Below are 20,813 nucleotides of genomic sequence, written 5' to 3' on the forward strand. Positions count from 1 at the left end.
TCTTGATGAGCACAGAATTCTGCTCATGCTGGTCTGAGCCTGAGGCTGCTCTGCTGTGAGCAGAGTAGACCCAGGGTCATGAGGTCTCTTCCTTCTTACTGAGGCATCACAGCGCTCTTCTGCCCCTGGAGTGGCTCTGCGGTGAGCCGGGGCACCTCCCCAAGGCTCACTATGTCCCCAGCAGCACAAGTCAGCAATCTGCATTCAAGCTGCCTGCTTGCCCTCTGAGAGGGTCCTGATCCCCTGAGCTTCAGGAACCCAACAGTGAACTTTTTCTCCTCAAAATTAGGAGTCATGGGAAATAAAACTGAACAGTAGAAAGATGTGCACCTGACTTAGTATTCTGCCAGGGTCAGCCCAGTGCAGGTTTGGGCACACAGCACTCAGTAATGAGAAATGACTGAAATGCAGCTTTGTTTTTCTACAAATAAACAAAATATTTTCAGTCACATTAATGAGTTAGTATTTTGTTCTTTATGTTTAAGAGCTATTATTATTTTTGTTTTATAATAGGATCTAAGGTGGGTCGCATTCCTATCAGTTGGAAACAGGATGAAAACTCAAAATTAAGTTATGTATTTATTTTTAAGTCATTGAAAATTCATGATAAATAAGCATTCATTCCAACACTAAGTTGGCTAGAAATAAAAATTTATAAATGATAGTCACCATCCCTCTGAAGTTTAATTTGTCAGAACAAAATGTATTGGAGATGAGCCTCTAAAATTTGCTGAATGAGAAAAAAGGAAAGTGCTAGTACTAGCTCTTAATCTTTGAAATAGTCTACTTATCACTGTGTATCTAGACAGCACATAGTTTGCAAAAACAAAGCTTATCAGAAAAAAATATATTCATAGTAGATCTTAATTTTATTCAGTGGAAAATTTTTTTCAAAAATTAACTTTTAGAGTTCAAATTCCAGCAGCCTAAGGGTAAACATTTCTGGAAAGTTTGATAAAATTCCATTTGGCCACTTTAAAGTTTTCCAAGTGTGTGGGAGAGGTAAATACTAGTTAAGGCATAGTTAGAAAAAACGTGTATTTCATCAGTTAAGAGAACTGCTGATGCTCACAGATAACTGAAAAGCTTTCATTTTAAAAGTCAGAGTAGATGTGGATGATACCAATGCATTCTTAAATTCATATGCTGTTTTTAAGACAAACGCATTCATAATTCTGTATTAAGTTTGTACATGGATTTATTTCCTGCAATTTTGGATTCATTTTCTTAACCTTTTCACTTTGCGAAGGCCAAATAAATGATAAAAAGGAGAAGGGTAGGCTTGTAATTAAAATGATCTGCCTTTGGTATGTCACTGGCATTACACACATCACATTAATCTACCCCTCTGAGCCTTGGTTTGCTCAGCTGTAAAATGAAGGTACTGACAAAACCCAACTCCTACAATGAATTAGGTGGCCCACTGGGTATCAAATCTTGAGCACAGTCTCATCCATGGTCTCATCTGTAGAAACTTTTCAGCTGTAGCAACTTCTCAGCTAACACCTGCTGTCATTATCATTAATATGTTAATGTTACTCAATAGGCAATAAACTTATGATTAGATTTAAAGCTATAATTCACAGAACATAGCCCTGCACAATTCTACTCTGGCAACCATTTTTTCTTAAATTTATATTACCAAAAGTGTGTGAAGGCACAGCCAATTGTAAACTTGTGACTTTGGGAAATTATTTAATCTTAGCTTTAGTTTTCTGATTTGCAGTGCTAAAATAATGAACTTTAAAGCAGCAATGATCTCCTTGGTATTGGAGCTGTTAATCATAGTAAGTGCAAGATTTCTCATACACTGAATAGCTCATCTCAAGTACTCCATATGATAAATAGCACTCTGGATTTTTAAAAATTAATATTTTTTAAATACTACTGTGTATGAATTACTAAGTATCATCACTAATGATTTTCAAGTGTAGAATGGTGAGAAAAAAACGTGGAAGAAAAGAAGGATGAAAGTGGGCATTGTTTAAAGCATCAACATAGAAAGAAAATTAGTGCTGAAAATGCAAGGTTTAGAACATAGAGAAGCTAAAAATCACTTGAAATAACTTTTTTGCCAGAGTCTATATCTTTTCCAATTAGCAGTGCTTTCTGTTACCTAATATTTATTTATTTATTTATTTATTTATTTATTTATTTTTTTGGTACAGGGTCTCACGCCACAGCTCAAACTTGTAGTGGTCCTCCTGTTTTCAGCCTCCCCAGTGCTGGGATTACTGGCCTGTGCCACCATGCCCAGTCTCAGTGGCCAGCTCAGTGCACCCAGGGCCAAGACAGGGGTGGGGCAGCATGTGGTCCTATTACTTAATATTTATAACTAACCCGCAGATATTCTCCTCATGGAGCTCTATGCATTCATCAGTTTGAATCCAAAACAATCATGTAGCATTATTTCTTATTTCATTAGCTCAACCACTGATGATGACCATTCAGTTAAGAGACAACTTTCAGTGTCTTAGAATATAGATCTCACAGCAATATTGTGTTGCAAGCCTTTAAAAGGCAAGGATCACCTCTTTGGATCTCTTTCTACACCCTGATTTTCTTACTTAAGCATTAAGCAAAATCAGCATAGCATAGGACACAAAACTTGGATCTGGGTTTATATAAAAAGGCACCAGCCAAGAACTAACAGCTAATACCGATGGCAATTCAAAAGTAACTATGGCAAAAATATTTTTTTTAATATCATGAACAGATGGATGGAGGAGGAGCTAATGGAAATTATACAAACATTCATGAAAGAATATAGACCCAAGTCAGTGATGCTTGTGTTATTAAGAAGGAAAGCGTTCTACTTCATCTGTTAGTAGCAAACAAAATAAAATAACTCGTGGCATACTGTGCTACTGATTGCAGTGCACTAAGGTGTTCAGATGTTCAGATTAGAGGCAAGCACCATGCTCAAACTCTTAAGAAAGGCAAGGACATGGCCATCAGAAACTAGGTGGACAGTGCTAAAAAGGAAGCACATATAAGGAGGGAATGGAAAAAGGGAAAAAAATTTAAAGCATAAAATGGAAAGAAGCCTTTGAAAATTGGGGAGGATAGGTTGAAGGGAGGAAAGTGACTTGGGAGAAAGAAAGAAGTCAAAATCTATTATGAGGGGGCTAGAGAGATGGCTCAGTGGAATAAGCGCTTCCCTGGCAAGCTCAAGGGTCTGAGTTCAATCCCCAGTTCCGCAAAAGAAAAAAAAAAGAGAGAGAGGAACAAAATCTATTATATATGGATACAAATTCCCTGTGATGAATATGATTATTATGCACATTCAAAATGAATGGGGAAAAAGATGAACAATTATTAAAAGTTGCATAGTGATTGATGCTGATCTTAGAATAGCTAAGAATGAAATGTTCTCATCTACATTTTTTTATTTTATTGAGAAACAAATAGCAATGAGACAGTTTCAAAACCGATTAGTAGGACAGTTTTTTTTCCATAATTTTATTGAGAAATAAATAGCAGTGAGACAGTTTCAAATCAAATTGATAGGACAGTTCCAATATTTAACATATTGCATATTACCTTCCTAGTGGTTATTTGTGTACAAGATGCAGACACGATATCCTATTTACAAACACAATTAGAACAAATCCCTCTATTCCTTGAATTAAGAGAATGTAGCTATATATCTATCTTAACCATTTTGAATACACAGATACAAAATGGTCATTCATCTATATCCCCATTTCTTGTATAGTTCCATCATTAGAATATTATAGGTGTGTGAACTCGGCAAAATATTCCAAAATAGTCCAGTAGTCCATAATAGTACTGGGTCTTCCACTTGACTGGCAAGGTCAGAAGTTGTTGAAAAGAGTCCCGTACAGTTCAACATAACAACATGGCTTTATTTCTTGTACTTCATTTTTATACTTTTCTGCTGGATGGCTAAAACCAAGATAAAGCAAAACCTATGTCACAAGAATTGTAGCTTTTGGACTTGATAAGGTCAGTCAAATCCCCTCAGGATTTATCCTGAGATCCTGTACCTCAGATTGTAGATCCTTTGTCAGTGTCAGCCATGTGGATGAGTCATGGCCATTGCTTGGCCAATTTGCAGTCTGTGAAAGCCTGAGAGAATGTTTTCTCTCCATGTGACTCTCCTTAGCACACTCTACATCATCGATCACTTTCCTCTGTGGCCCCATAATCTCCTTGCTCAGAAAATTTGGGACACAACTGAGTTACATGATGTTACATTACAGGTTCTCATATGAGTAAGACAGTTTCAATAATTAATATGTTGTATATTTTTGTCTTCATAGTGGTTATTTATAGTACAAGAAGCAGACATGATATCCTGTCCAAACACTATTAATACAATTCTTTCTTCTCATAGAATTAAGAGAAAGTAGTTGTATATCTATCCTAACTATTTTGTATATACAGATACAAAATGGTCCTTCATTTGTATCCCTGTTTTTTTATTTAGTTTTGTCAGAGATGGATATTTCATTGCCATTTAAATATTGTAGGTGCATGTATTCAGAAAAATAATGAATATAGTCCAGTAGTCCATAATAGTAGTGGGTTATCCATAAAGCTTCTCTTCTGGAGGATTAACAACTTAAGTTTACAGACCAGAAATTAGAGAAAAAGAAGGGCTATAAGGACAGCCAACATTTTGGCCCTAGCCTTTCAAGGTCAGTGAGGACTCAGGACAGAGGAGAACCTGTACTGTTACATCCTGTAACTCAGTTGTGTCCCAAATTTTCTGATCAAGGAGATTATGGGAGAGAGATTAAGAAAGTGATCAATGATGTAGAGTGTACCTAAGGAGAGTCACATGGAGAGAAAACATTCTGTCAGCCTTTCACAGCAGCAAATTGGTCAAGCAATGGCCGTGACTCATCCACAAGGCTGACACTGACAAAGGATCTACAAACTATGGTACAGGGTTTCAGGGTAAATCCTGAGGGGATTTGACTGACCTTTTCAGATACAAAAGTTACATTTCTTGTTAAGTAGTTCTTGCTTTATCTTAGTTTTAACCATCCAGCATAAAAGTATAAAAATGAGGTATAAAAAATAAAGCCATATTAATATGCTGAGCTGTAAAAGGCTCAAGTCAACAGCGTCTCACATTGCCAGTCCTCATCTGCATTTTTAATTATTCAGAACTGTTTCCCATATACTATGTGATTGTTTAATCAGTTCTCTAATGGGAATGGAAGTGACTTTTAGGATAATAATGGTAATACAACTTGATTCTCTTACAGCTTTATAATCTAGTCTTAATCACTTTCTCACCACTGGGGCAAAAAGACCTGTTACCCACAATTTATAGGATGAGAGGGGTTTTATGCCTCCCAGATTCTAGAGAATTCAGTCTATGGCTGCCTTCCTCAGACAGAAAAGGGGTGGTAGATAAGCCTGCTATGGAGGAAAGTTGCTCATGTCATGGGGCTGGCAAGCAGAGTGCAAAGAAAGGCGCTAGAGATAGAGATGTACCTTTCTCTCATGTCCCTGTGACTGCTCCCTGGGCCAGGCCCCACTTCCAGCTGGCACACCCAGCACTGAGCACATCTCTGAGCCCATTGCGATGAGCAGAGCACCCCTATAGCCCAATACCTCCAGGAGCCCCAACCTGAGGAGAGTTTGGGAACATTCCAGATCCATACCAAGCAAGAGTCACAAAAGCTTTGTCTACACTTTGAACACCCAAAAAGCTGGCAAACCCAAGTTTATTCATAGATGCCTAGCCAAGTCATCTTTCAGGAAAACTTTAAATTTCATGAAGCTATTCATAGTTTTAATTCACCTCACTTAGAGTAAAAGTTTGTCTGCTTAATACTGAAATATTGATGTGTGTTGTGTTATTGCATGCTACCCAACCCCTTTGATAATGTTAAATACCATATTCCTGTCTAAGATTGGAAAAGCTCTGGACTCTGTTACCCATGTGTACTCAAGGGAATGGGTAAAGGAACTAGATACTTGCTTGGCCTAATTCTCTAGAACCACAGAGATGAATCCAGTCCCTTCTCCATTTAGTGAATCTTGTGATATTTGGGGTCAACTATGAAGGTGATACCTGGTTTTCTGTTGCCCTGACATAACATCCTTAGTTCTAGTCATTGTCTTGGAGTCTCTTTAGTGTCTTTAGCATCTTCTTTAGCATCCTTTTATCATGGCCTTTGTAACCTGGTCTTTCAGCCCTTCCCTCTCTGATCCTATGCTTTCTTTATATACCAGATTACAGCTCCCGACTTCTCATTACTGCCCAGGCCTAACTTTTCACCCTTCTTGTTCTGGGAGCAATTCTTGAAGCTGCACCATTTCAAAATCAGTGTTGCTCAACCCGAGTGGCATTCCCTAAGGAACAGATATCCTGAAGCAAATCTTGGGAAACATGAGGGAAATGGGAAGTTATATTTTCATTTTCTTGTAATTATTCCCCCAAATAATTGCAACATACTTTACTGGGGTCCAACAAAATCAAATCTCTGGTCTGCTAGAGTTTTTGAGATAGTGGAGACAAGTGTCAATAAATATATAATGAGGGGCTGAAAAGATAGCTCAGCAAACTAAAGCACTTGCTTAGGCAAGCTTAGGCAAGCTCAGGGACTGTGGTTTAATCCCCAGCACCATGTGCCACACCAGCCCCACCCCTGGGCAGGCTAAGTTGGCCAGAGTCTGGGCATGATGGTGCATGCCTGTAGTCCCAGCGCTGGCAAAGCTGAAGACAAGGAGGATCACAATGAGTCCAAGCTGCGTAGTGAGACCCTATAACAACCAAATATGTTATTAATTAGTTAATTAATAACAGGGTCCTGATAAGAAAGTAGATTAGTCCCAAGAAAATACAGTTGTAGGAGGTGAATGGCTTTCTGTAATCCAGCCAGGCAATGTCTTTCTGAGAAGTGTACAAACAGGATAGGAAGGAGGTGAGGGAAACTAGCTGAAATGTTGAGGAAGAACATTCCAGATGGAGCAGAAGGTACATGTGATTGACAAGGAGCCACAGTGATGAGAACAGGGTGAGCAAGAGAAAAGGAGTGAAGATAGGTTCAAGAAGGAGGCTAGAAGGTGTGGTCTAGTGGCCCACCTGGAGACAGGGCTTTGATAGGAGGGCACAGAGCAAGGGCCATGCGTGGTGCTACTAGTGGAGCAGGAGGAAGACCAGGGCTAAGACAGCTTTGGACCAGGATTTTGGAGGGGCTGGTGTCATCCACAAGGACAGTCACAGTTCAGCGTGCTTAGGGCCAAACGCCTGATAAAACGGGGATAAAAGAAGCAAAGATGATGGCTCCCGGCAGCTTTTTGATGAGTCTTGTTCACTTAAAGGATCACAGCAGAAGGGGCACTTGGCTACTGGGGGAGGTGGGTTATGGTTTTGTTTTGTGAGATTTTCATTTTTGTTTCTTGATTGTAGGATAAAAAGCATATTTGTAGCTAGATAGGAATTATCCAGTAGAGGAAAAACTGTGACCTTTGTTCTCCTTAAAATGTGTGTCTTCTTGATCTATTCCTGTCTTGTATCTCTTACATCTTATTCCTTAATTAAACCACTCTTCCTCTTGCATAATTCTAAACTATTATGCTATAAATAGCCTTGTTGTACTTTTATGAGTTTTATGAAAAGGAAATTGGATAAACTCTGTATAACCTAATTTCTTTGTCTTATAGCCCTTAAGTTCCTCCAACATGTGCCTCCAAAGTCCTTCCAAAAATAAGATACAGATGACCTAAATGTACCATCCTTGCTAGAGAAGTGTCAAATGAAAACCATGGTATAAGTTTCAACAGAGTTTAACATTATGTTGCCCCAGCTTTAGTTGAAATTTTTCTGAGCAATTTGCAGAAAGAAAAAGAGATTATGAAAATTTCTTAGGTGGAAAGAATAAAAAGATGTTTGCATGAAAAATAGCAAATGTAGTAGACACTAGTCTTCTATAATAAAAGATGAACCTTACTGTCAAATATAATTTTGTAATGGTTTTGGCTATCATGTATGGCAGAAATTTGTTATATTTCCTATCATAAGTTTGTGGTGCCAGTGATTATTGATTTATCATTTTGAGGCTAATATAGCCTCAGTATGTACAGAAAGGACATTCTTATAGGACTTCAAAATAGCCACGTCAACTCAGCTACTTTTGTAAATTCCATGGAAATCTGAGTCTGATAGGGAATTTAAAAAGATCTGCAAGAAAAGGTCATTCATTCTTTTTCTATAGAAGAGGTTTAAAAATCAGTGGTGTACAATGCAATTATTTTAAACCCATGCGGTCATGAGTTTTTAATTTTCTAAGTTTATCGGTACATTTTAGATATGTCATGATAACATTCGTCCTAGGGAATTTGTACCTGTGTGTGATATATCTTCAATCTTTTTTCCCCAATATCTTCCCAACCTCCTCCCCACTTCAACCTCTCTCCCTCTCCTTATGTACAATTTTGGTTTCCTCATCTATAAAAAACTGCTTAACAACAATATCTGCCTTATAAAGTCACCCTGTGTCTCTTTTAACCATTGTTGTTTCCTATAAATTCATGAAGTGTCATCTCACAAAGCTGACTTTGTATTATCTGGTTCACCAATGTCCCACGAGAGATTCTTTAAATATATGAAATGAAAATAACATTACACATGTGACATTTATCTTTTCCATTAGCCTAGGAGTTATTGAGGATAGTTTGACATAATTTCATGTTGAATTCTTATAGTCCTCTTATATTCATACACTGAACACAGAATCATTTCCTGTCAAGATGTAAGGAAGTATCTAATACTCCAAACTATTTCATGTATTTAAATTTTATGTACATTTATGCAAACCAGATTGTTACTTACAGATCGAATTGTGGCAGAAACTAAAAAAAAAAAAAAAAAAATCAAGTCAAATAAAATCCTGGCTAGTTCAAACAAACTGTGAATGGGACATCCAGCTTTTTTGCTAGAGATATAAAATGCAGAGTATTTGCATCAAATATTATTTGCTGAAACATCCTTCTGGTTTATTTTAGCTCAATTATAATTTGCTTATGCATCATCATTCATTCATTGAGTTGATTATTTTTCAAACATCTAGTGAACATTTAGCTGTGCAAACTTTAACACTAAACTCGGAGTATAAACATAGCTATACCTGACCACTCAACTGGAGGAACTTACATTCAGAAGAGGAAAAAGAGAGATAAATATCCATAGGTCTTCTTTAAAATAAGGATCTGAATAAGATTATTTAACAAAATAGAGAGTTTCATCTATAACCCTGCCTAGAGACCCTTGGCACTGAAAGCTAACTTTGCTCTTGAGTGACCTGTGGAAAAGCACAGGAAGAAACACAGAGACTGGGCCGTCCCAGAGGAGCAGATTTAGCAGAGATGTCTCTTACAGTGAGGGGTGGCTCTGTGTTCATAGAACCCAGGGAGCACTGTAGTCCAGGAAAACATAGCCATGATTCTGGTGGTAAAATTGACAGACAGTTGGGAACTGGAATTACAGGGGTCAGGACAGGTTTAAAAACCACTGCAAAGGAATGATTAATAACAGGACTTATTAATCAGTTGGGCTCACACGGAAGGGATAGTGAAGATGAAGAAGCTCATGAATAATCATACTTATACCCTTAACCAGGGCCCAGGTGTGAGAGTGGGAATAACGTCCCTGGGGCCTGGAGCTCAGGTTAAAGGTCCCAGCTAGAGGCACGGATGTAGAAGCCTTTGGCACAGAGAAAAATAAGTGGATTACCAACTTGATATTTGCTACAAATACCATAGAGTCAAGATTGAAGTTCTAGGATAAAAGAATATACAAGGGCAACTCAAATAACAAGAAGTGGCACAGGAAATTAAGGAGCCATATCCAGAAAGATAGTTGGAAAACCTAGAGTTCCTTGAAGTTCAAAGCATAAGAGAATTAACAGAATTAGAGTCATAGAAATCACCGCAGAATAATTAGCATCGTGGAGGAAAATAAAAACTAGAACGTGGCTGATGGATTAGCTTATTAGAAAGACTACTGGCAGCTGTGTGAAAAACCAAGGGGTAGGGGTGTGTGTGTGTGTGTGTGTGTGTGTGTGTGAATTTTTTTTAATGAGAACACAGCAACATTGGTCCATTTTTATGTCTCCATAGCCATGTTAAGGTTACAGAAGAAAAATATTCTGAGGTTGTTCATCCATGAATTATAATGTACTGGATCTTAATATAGTTTCAGTCATTAAAGAGATTTAAGCTATGGAAAATCAGTTAAATTGATTTGACATGTTTTCCTATGAATAAAAAATCCTTTCATCTCATCACCCATACAGGCCCCATGCAGGTAGCATCAGGAAACACTTGTATTGATAGTCTCTGCTTTTCGGCTCTCTGTGTAGGTTAAAGAATCCATTTTCAGGTTTTGAAACAAAAGCATAGATCACACATGTCTGTCATGTGTATGTCATAGAATGATACATTTTAGATTAAAGATATTCCTCAAACTTTAGCTCCTCTCACTGACTGATGGGCTCACTCGCCTACAGGTCCTGGGGGAAATGAGTGGAATGTGGTGTGTGCGACCCCTGTGTTGGCTACAGCCCCTGGGAGCCGGGCGCGACCCTTGGGGCCACAGAGCACCACATCCTTTTGTGTCACTGTCATCCCTTGCTCATGTTCCTGCCACCCCACCACTTGCTTCAAGCAGAGTGGAAGTTTATGATTGCTTTTCTCAGGGGCTATGTTGTGCTCATCCAAGTCCTCATCTGTTACTGTCAGAGCTACACAGGTAGTGTTTTCTTTGAAAAAGTGGAAACTCTCGGAAACAACATTCAGAAATATGTGCCTGAAGAAACTGAAGTTTGTTTTATTTGTAATAATCAGAAATGACATTTTGGTTGATTTGTTTTCATAATATTTTGAAGGCTTTGTGTGTGTGTGTGTGTGTGTGTGTGTGTGTGTGTGTGTGTGTGTTCATTCTAAGGGATTATGATTATAAAGGAAAGAAAATGGAGTCAGAAAGAAACTTCCACAAATAACCTGTAATTCCTCAAAGCATCTAATACCTATGTTTGTCTGGCTTAAGAGACACAACCTCAAGCTAGTGTCCCCAAACCCCCATGTCTCTAGAGTCTCTGCCTCTGGCTCTCCCCTCTTTGGGTAAGAAAAATTAAAGTTTGTAGGCCGGCTTGATGGCATTATTTTTCAGCAAAGCACATGGTGAAGGGCAGTGATGATAACGCTGTCTGCTCGTAGCTCGCCGTGGTATGTCTGTCTCCACTCTATCCAGAATCCTAGACCTGTGGCTTCTCCGCTCTGTTCTACTTCCAAATGTCTTCAGGGACAGAGGTGGTGACTCTGGGTGCGCTGAGCCCTGGCCAGCAGGCAGTAGGTCACAGTCTGCCTCCCTACACTACTTGATGAGACCTGATCTTTCATGTCCAGTAGCAGGGAAGGGGCTCCCTTTCTCGCTGACCTGAACGAAGAGCCTATCTGTGTCCTTGGGAAGACTGCAGCCAGCTTGGCCTTCGCTCTAGAAGGGAGAAGGACGGCTCTGCCTGCAGGCTGTGGGGACATCTGCTTTCTCTTCTCTGTCTCTGTGCCACTGCGTATCTCGCTTACTCATCTCACAAACTGTTTTTAAACTTAATCATGCTAAACTTTTTGTATATGTTTGCCTGACAATAAAGGGTCTGGGGCTGGCCAGGGAGAGTGCAGAGAATACATCTTTTTTAGGAAAGAAATGAGAAACTTCTTTGTTTGGATAAAACCCTTATTGTAAATGAATGTAGTTAGAATAAGGACACAATTTGAAGAAAAATAATGGAAATATAAAACTAGCTTTAACAAACTGTAAGAAAGAGCTAGCTTTTATTTTCTTACCTACATCTGTCTTCTTTATTTTCTTACAAACTTTAAAAGTATTTAACTCTCCTGAACTCAAACTTTCTGTGCTTAATAACGTCTAAGCTCAATGTCCTGAAACCAAATGACACTATTACCACTTAGGGGATATGCAAAAACTCAAGCAATAAATATAAATTACACATATAATTTATATTTATATTTTAGCTTTTCTTTAGGTGACAACTTTCTTTTTTATAAGATAAGTTTTAAACTAAGGCTCTTTTGCAATTTATACTTCAGTAATTTAAGATGTTTTGTTTGTCTGTTTTTTCTCAGGACCAACAAAACAGTTTCACTTAGGGTCTGACCCCAGAGTCTCAGTCCTCACCCACGGCTTTGCTACTTCTGCCATTGTTGAGTCTCTAACTCTGTACCCTGCATCATTATCTATCAGTGTGTCACATGTCTTTATATTGATAAATACCTTCATTCAAAATTTCAGGCTTCTACATTCCTTCCAAAATTCTCTTTTGTCTTTAGGGATGAGCTACTGATGGCACCAGGTTGGCTGTTGTAGTATAACCAGGTATGCAGCTATGAGTTCACCAGGAAATGAACTCCTAGCTTTGATAGCTTCCCATAGGTCAGTCCCTCCACGCCATCCATAGTCACCCTGGTGCACCTCTGCATCCCAAAGCATGTGGGAGTTTGGGGCTTCAAGTTCAAGAACTCCATTCATTTACCTAGAAGCAAATTCAGTCTTACTGTTCAAATTTGAGGAACGATTTCAATCAACTTAGTCATCTGGTTTTCTCCTACAGATAAGACAGAAACTCTGATTAGGAGGTTCTACTTAAGGCAAGCATGCTGGCTCTATTGAGAATGATCACAACCCAGCATCCTAGGCACCAGAGCATCCTAGGAAGAAACAGAAAATGTAAGGAGCAAAGCTAGCGAAGTACAGGCTGCTGGGCCAGCCCGGGGCACCTTGATTATCCTGGGAGACTGGTATGGTATGGGCACATTCAGCAGTGACTTGCCCAGTGTGACACAGGCCACCAAGAAAAAATTTAGTCTACTTATGGAAAAAGAACAATTTAATTTTGGTCATAAGAAGGCTCCACCTCTTCATACCAACTGCTCCCTCTGTGTTTTATTTTTGTCAATTCTAGCAGCATCTCTGCCCTCTAGGGACCCATTCTTTTTGCCTGTCTCAAGTGTGGAAAAAAATTCTTGTTGTCAGCAAGTTGACTTTATTCTAAATTGATTACATAAAGATTGGTCCTTGAAGGGAACACATTTTCATTGTCTGGAAATCACAAATTCATTTGCCAGAGTGAAAAGTACTTGCGGACAAAAATTGTTTTCCTGCTATCTGTCGCCTACTCTGTCTAATGTCCTTCCATATGTCTTTTGGCTCCTTTCTCAAAATTAAACTTTCCTTTAAAAGAAACAGAATGCCTCCTTCTCTTCAATTACTTTTAGTCCCCCTTCTGCAGGACAAGTTTAAGGAATAACAGCATACATTTGACATTTAATCAGCATTGTTTTCTGTGTGGTTTCATAGACAAAGATATTATAGACAAATATCACCATAAAATTTTATGACTATTATCTACCATTTAATATCTTTCTCTTCCTTCTAAAAGATAATCCTACATTTCCTGTTTTCTAGTCTAGTTCTTGCAGTGGTATTTTGTTTTGTTTTTCTGAAGTCACTAAAAGTGATGGATGAGGAATTTCTTTTCATCACCATATGATGCACTCTCGCTCATATTTTTCTTCTTCTATCTAGATTGCTGCTTGGAAATCAGAGCTGTTCCAATGAGCCACTCATGGGTGTCATCCTAAATTTTTTACTTCCTTCTTTAGGTCTCTAATAGGGCAAAATCTTGATTAACAAGTGTATAGGCAGACCTGCTTTGGGTCAGTACAACCATGTGGAAAACAATCGATCTTCATAAATCATACACAAGTGCTGTCTCACTGTATGCTGTCCCTAGCCTCCACTTAGTCTGGAGGTTGAATTCAAGCATAGACAAAAGTTGGAAGGCTGCGGATGGTCTTCGTCAAGCCAGACACACTTGCATCCCTCAGTGTGATTTCTCGGTTGCCAGTGACTACCATTCCCCTTTTTAACTCAGTGGTGTCCCTCTTTTTACTTCTGTCCTTCCCACATGGGACACATTGGTCATTTTGTATGTATAGTCTTAATGCTGTCTCTACTGTGTTTTTTCACTGAATGTTCTTTGGTGCCTTCCTGTGACATGAACACCTTTTTTGAGCTCAGTTCCTGAAGTATTAGGCAGCACTGAATGGGGGGGAGTTGGAGTGGAAGGCAGTGAAAGGTTTCCTGGTTACTCCAGAAGCCATAGGTGCAGCTGCCCACCTCCTTCTCGATGGTCATAAGAAGGCTCCACCTCTCCATACCGACTGCTCCATCTGTGTTGTTTTGTTTTTGCCAATTCTAGTAGCATCTCTGACTTCTAGGGACCCATTCTTTTTGCCTGTCTCAAGTGTGGAAAAAAAATTGTGCTGTCAGAGTTGTGTTGAAATAAAATTGGCCTTTGGCAGAAAGAGAGTTCAGAAGCTTTGGGGTATGGGGAGTCACAAGAGCTGAAGTGAGCAAGTTTGCAGTGGCCAGTCGTGATCTGGTGAAATGAGGGGCTGAGGAAGAGTTGTCCTGTGAGGTCAGCCAGGCTGGGCTTCTGGGACTGTTCCTGTACCAGTCACAGGGCTCTGCATCTCCAAGGGGGGCCTGCGGGCCACCTACATCTGATTCTCCCAGGTCCTTATTACACATGGTTCCCAAAGACACTAAATCAGAATACATAAGAGGAAACCTGAAGAGCTTTTCACAAGTTCTCCACAAATCTTCTGCTCCTAAATTAGAAGGGCAACCTGTTTGACATTCTGGTTGTCTGCTCAACAGCTCCCTGGAACTACTTAGGTATGCATATCTAGAGGAGCTGAGGAAGCCCTGACTCACCTCAGTCAGGCATGGAGGCATCTGAGACAGAAACCCGCAAGCCAGTTGGAGCCTTTGCCTCTAGTAGTGTGGGCTCCTCTGGCCTCCAGAGGAAAGACTAGCCGCAGTTCTTGAAGCTCAGCATGGTGCAGCCTTTGCATATGTTCATCTAGACTTTCTATTTCTTTCCTTTAAACCTCAGCCCCATTTTTCTTTCTAAGCTAATTCGAAACAATATTTCTCATTTATCCATGGCTCAGCTCTCAGCAAACCCAGAAAGATCTTCCTGTTTCCTGCCTTCCACCCCCAGGAACCTCAGCCGACACCCAGCCATTATCTTATGTAGGATTAGGTACTTCCCTTAGCACAACGTTGTCAGCTTGTTGCTTGTGTCTCTCTTTCCTATTCGTCCCTGAGTGTAACTGTCCTTATGTAACTGAGCTGCGCTCAGGGCCTGAGCCGGAATCGTGCTCTATAAATGCTTGTCAAATGAATGGATGAGCCAGAAGGTCTCGTGAGGCCCCTTGACGCACATTCTCCTCCATTTGCATCGCCTGCCATAAGGAATGACTGGATTAACTCGTATGTAAGATGAACTGTGTTTGTATTAGAAAGAGCTTCTTGCGATTCATACAAAGTTGTGTTTTGAGAATAAAACAAATAGGATGGGGAGAAAACTGGGTGCTTTAGGGGATCTAAACACTTGTGAAGCACATTTTTTTAATGCCACAAAATGCTTGAGAGAGCTTCAAGTAAATTTAAGAGAGGATCTACTAGATTTTGCCTAAGTGCTGAAAAAAAGTTTCCTTAATTCCCTATCCAAATACTTCAGCTTAAATTTACTGGTAGCTATTTCAGAGGAAGATGGGGACTGTGCAATTCTCAGTTTGTTATAAAGAAAATGTTTTTGGCTTCAACTGTTTATAGGAAGGATTAAAGGCAATTTACAGCTTGAACAGAAAGTAATAAAAACGGTAACAATGGAGTGTCTTCTAAATTGTCATTTTCTGGAATTACTAACAATATCAACCCAGCAGGCATTTTTTACATCTAAAAGGAATTATGTTCATTTGTCATGCTTTAAGGTAAACTATGACATCAATCTTGAACTGCTAACCTGGATTGTGTCACTCTATTGTTTAAGAAGAGGGATTGAGTCAGTTGTAGAGAAGATGGATTCTGTCATTAGATCATTTGCTACAGGACTCAAGATACAGATTTATAATTTATCTCTTTCAGAAAGTTGGACTGTGAAATCTACATGAAATGTATTTTCATAATATCAAGCCACAACCTGTTTAGGTTTTCCAGAAATGTTCCATTTTTAATTCCTTAGAGGAAAAAAAAAATCACAAGAATAAAAACAAATGAATCTGACCGGTTATTTCCCTTCCTGTGGTGCCCTTTTTTGTTACTAAGAGAGTGCCAGGTTACAAAGTTTCCTGCTATTTGTTTAATTTAAGCAATGATAGCTTCTTGTAGTACTTTACAATTTATGAAGAGGTTTTTAAATGAAATTGTACTCAGCCTTTGCAACAAGTGAGAGTAGTAATAATATCATACATTACATATTGCTAAATCCTTTTATTGTTTGAGGAGTACAGAGCTTCAGAGCTGTTTGGCCATTACCATTGTCAAATAATATAGGATCTATCTCCAAACAGTGTCCTGTCTAACTACACCTCTGGTGAATCCAATGCTGTTCCTTTTGGAGTATGTAGAAAAGAAAACCTGGAGATGTGTTTATTGTTTGTTCTTTTCTATTGTTAATTAAATAATGATTGGCGCCAATGCTTGATGAATCTCAAGTTTTAGCAAATACTCAAGTATTTGTTACAGATGATTTTTATGCCTAGTATAGTACCGAAAGTGAATCTGACATCATTTTAAATAAACATATAGGGCTGGAGAGATAGCTCAGGGGTCTTAAGTACATGCCTGGCACACCCATGGCCCTGGGTTGGACCCCAGTCCTGTGTGTGCCATGCTGGCCACTGAAACCAGGCACGATGGCGCGTGCCTGTAATCCCAGTGCTGGGGAGGCTGAGACAAGAGGATCACTACAAGCCCGAGTTGGGTAGTGTGATCATATACCGGATAAATAAAAAGAAAAAAAAAATAACATAAATAAATAAGCGTATAAATTTTGTATGATTCTCTTTAATTGTGTTAATGGTTCTGGGATTAGGTTAATATTTCTGAGTTATGTAATGTGCCAGTCTTACGTACATGATAGAGGCAATTTCTGGAATTAACGTCCTCCAGAGGTTGAGACCCTCCACATGGAAGGGACTTGATAGCTCTGACTGTCTGTGTTTTATGTTACTATCAAGTACCACATGGTACTTCTCCAATAACTCATGTCTTCAGTAGGTTGCGACCTGCTCACTCATCATAGAGTGCGTCCCGATGACCCTTGTAGGTTTATGTTTTAATCCATTTTCTTCTCTCCATCAGAGTAAAAGAAGCCGAGGAGGTGTGTAGGCAGAAAAAAGGAAAATCGCTTTATAAAATAAAACCAAGGCATGACTCTGGAATCGTAAGTATTATCTTGTTTTCAGCTTGGGCTTTTCCTTGGCTTTGAACCTTGTTCTCACAATATACACAGGTTTAATTATTTTCCTCTTAAATTTGGATGAATAGGAAGCTTCCAAATTCCAGAATATCCTTTACTTTATGTCTTTAATCAGACTCAGCAAGTGAAGGGAATCTCAATATGCAGTATGCAGAACTTAAGTTTAGTACAGTAAGCACGTTCAGTTGTGTACTTGTGCGTGCATCACTGAGGACAAGAGATCACCTCACACTTCGTTCATTGCACATGGGTCACAACCCACAGCTGCACCTGGCGCATCACGCGGTGTTGCGCTTTGCCAGGGGTACTCAGACCTCATCAAATGGCTCTACAAAGGTGGTCCATAGGTTGAGTTCAACAGTGAATCAATCTAAATTTCTGACTCTGCGCATTTCCCAAGACACCACATTGGGGAGAAGAGCTCAATTTAAATGACGACATTCTGTGTATGACACTGTAGAGGCTGTGTTGATTGTGTTGATGGCGTCATCACTTGGGGTCAGTGTAAGCAAATGGTACTGTTTTATTTGAAAAGTTGACTTAGGCCTTTAAAACAGGATGTCGTAAGTTAGATTGCTATAATGTAGCCTAAATGCAAAGGAGAGTAAGATAACTCAAATTGAAACACAATTAAGTAGCCCTTCTTAGAAAAGAACAGTAGGAACTCTATATTCATTTAAAAATCTTGTTTGCCCCTCAGTTTTTCTGTATCAAAGTTAATCTTATCTAATGACAGGTTTAATCTGATTAAAGTTCAATTTTAAAGCTGTATTTAATAAGGAAGAATACTTGTAAATATCAATCATCTTACTATAAGATTACGAGGGAATTCAAGCACATAAAATGAATTGATTACATTTTCATATTTATATGTTTGTAAGATCAAGCATGAGAAAGATCTTACAACACTCACATCAGTCAGAAATTTTATTTTATTTTCCATAATTTTATTGAGAGATAAATAGCATTGAGACAGTTTCAAATCAAATTGGTAGGACAGTTACAATAATTAACATATTGCATACTCTTCCTAGTGGTTATTTGCTGTACAAGATGCAGACATGATATCCTATTTACAAACATTATTAGAACAAATCCCTCTATTCATTAAGAGAATGTAATTGTATATGGACATTTGTCTGTACCCCCTTTTTTGTTTAGTTCCTTCATTTGAATATTATAGGTGTGTAAACACAGCAAAATATTCTAAAAGAGTCCAATAGTCCATAATAGTATTGGGTCTTCCACTTGACTGGCAATGTCAGAAATTGTTGATCTGAGTCCCCTACAGCTCAACATAAGAACATGGCTTTATTTCTTGAGGTTTGTTTGTTTGTTTGTTTTTTTGTTTTTGTTTTTTGTTTTTTTTGTTTTTTTTGTTTTTTTTTTTTTTTGCGGAACCGGGAATTGAACTCAGGCCCTTGCGCTTGCCAGCGAAGTGCTTTTCCATCTCCCTGGCTCCAAAGGATTTTTTTTTTTTTTTTCTTGGCTGCCTCTGAATGCCTTCAGGACATGCTTGAGTCCTGGGGATCGAACCACAGCAACTTGAGCCTGACTGCTTTGTTGAAGCAACCACTTAAACAGCTGAACTAAGGGGCAGGCTCCCAGTTTTACTTCTTATAGTTCATTTTTATACTTTTCTGCTGGATGGTTAAGACCAAGATAAAGCAAGACCTATGAAACAAGAGTTGTAGCTTTTGGATCTGATAAGGTCAGTCAAATCCCCTTAGGACTTATTCTGAGATCCTGTACCTTAGATTGTAGATCCTTTGTCAGTGTCAGCCACATGGATGAGTCACAGCCATTGCTTGGCCAATGTGCTCTCTGTGAAAGCCTGAGAGGTTTTCTCTCCATGTGACTCTCCTTAGGCACACTCTACATCATCGATCACTTTCCTCTTTGGACCCATAATCTCCTTGATCAGAAAATTTGGGACACTACTGAGTTACATGACAGTACAGTACAAGTTCTCATATGTCCTGAGTCTTGATTGACATTGGAAGGCTAGGGGCAAAATATTGGCTTTCCTTGCGGCCCTCCTTTTCTTCTAATTTTGGTCTGTACACATAGGTTGTTAACCCTCCAGAAGAGAATCTTATTGTTATTACCATACAACCTAGGTTGTCAAGCTTAACCTCACTATCTGTCTGAATATCAAACATCTTAAGCATAACATGGAATGGGTATTTTTCATCAAGTATTGATATGTTGAACTTTACGTCCCTACAGAATATGATGAAAAAACATTTGAAAAATTAAAATATATTTTAAACATAGGCATAAAGAATTGTATAATTCTTATGTTCACACATAAGTCTAGAAATCTAACCCTATATAACCTTGTAGCAGGACAGTCCCGCAACATTCCTTTTGCTGTCTCCTGCCTTCATTCACCACCCCCTTCTTTTTGAACAGTCATCTACCCGAGAGACAGCACAGCAGCAACTGGCATGTCATGACAAGCAGCCCGTATTTAGAAGACCAGAATGACAGGCACTCTAAGCATGAACCTATTACAAATTGCCATCTTCAGTGCAGTTGCACAGGTGTCAGTATAAAGAGTTAATCAGGGTGAAAATCATTCCACTTAACTGCTAGATTCAAAAGTCTTCTGAAGATTCTCAGGATCATTGCCTTACCTATCTTCTACATATAGCTGTATGGCTTGCCGCAGTCATGTTTCCTAGCTCTTCTCCTTTCCCTCTCTTAATTATTTAGTCCTCAAGTTCTTTCTTTCCTTTTAGTTGTATTATACCTTTCTATTTGTAATTCTTCCTTTGAGTTCTTATACTGGGGAAACTATGCAATATTTGCACATGTATGCCCAGTTTATTTCACTTATGAGTATATCTTCAAGTGGCATCCACTTCAATATAAAGGCTTTGAGTTTATCATTCATTATAGCAGAAGAATACTCCATTGTATAAAAATACCTCATCTTTTTCATCCATTCCTCAGGTGATGGGCATCTTGGCTGTTTCCAAGATTTGGCTCTCACAAATTGTGCTGCTATAAACATAGGCACACATAATCCCTATGATATGATGTTTTCAGATCCTCTGGGAAAATTCCCAGTAGAGGAATAGCTGGTTTAAATGGGATTTCCAGTCCAAGCTTTCTCAGGAGTCTGCACACTGATTTCCATAATGCTTGCACCAGTCTGCATTCCCACCAGCAGTGGAGAAGGGTTCCTTTTTCCCCACAGCCCTCCAACATTTGTTGATGGTTGATTTCGTGATGATAGCCATTCTTTCTGGGGTGAGATGATATCTCAGTTGTTTTAATTTGCATTTCATGGATGGCTAGTGATGTGGAGCATTTTTTCATATATTTATTCACTTCTTTAATTTCATCCTCTGAGAAGTGTGTGTTCATCTCAGCCCATTTCTGGATTGGGTCTTTAAATTTTGGGGCCCTAGTGCTTTTTAGTTCTTTATAAATTCTAGAGAGCAGACCTTTGTCTGAGTACTTATTTGT

The 20,813-nt window shown here is 38.9% G+C and overlaps 1 protein-coding gene across 1 annotated transcript in view; it reads left to right on the plus strand.

Moving 5' to 3' along the window:
- Positions 1–20,813, plus strand: part of Fmn2 (formin 2) — a 402,068-nt gene that overhangs the window by 372,374 nt on the left and 8,881 nt on the right. The window contains exon 14 of the mRNA XM_023710382.1: positions 17,219–17,300. Coding sequence (XP_023566150.1) covers positions 17,219–17,300 — 82 coding nt within the window. The remainder of the gene's footprint in view (positions 1–17,218; positions 17,301–20,813) is intronic.

Source organism: Octodon degus, unplaced genomic scaffold, assembly GCF_000260255.1.
Source record: "Octodon degus isolate 3935 unplaced genomic scaffold, OctDeg1.0 scaffold00017, whole genome shotgun sequence".
Lineage (NCBI taxonomy): Eukaryota > Metazoa > Chordata > Mammalia > Rodentia > Octodontidae > Octodon > Octodon degus.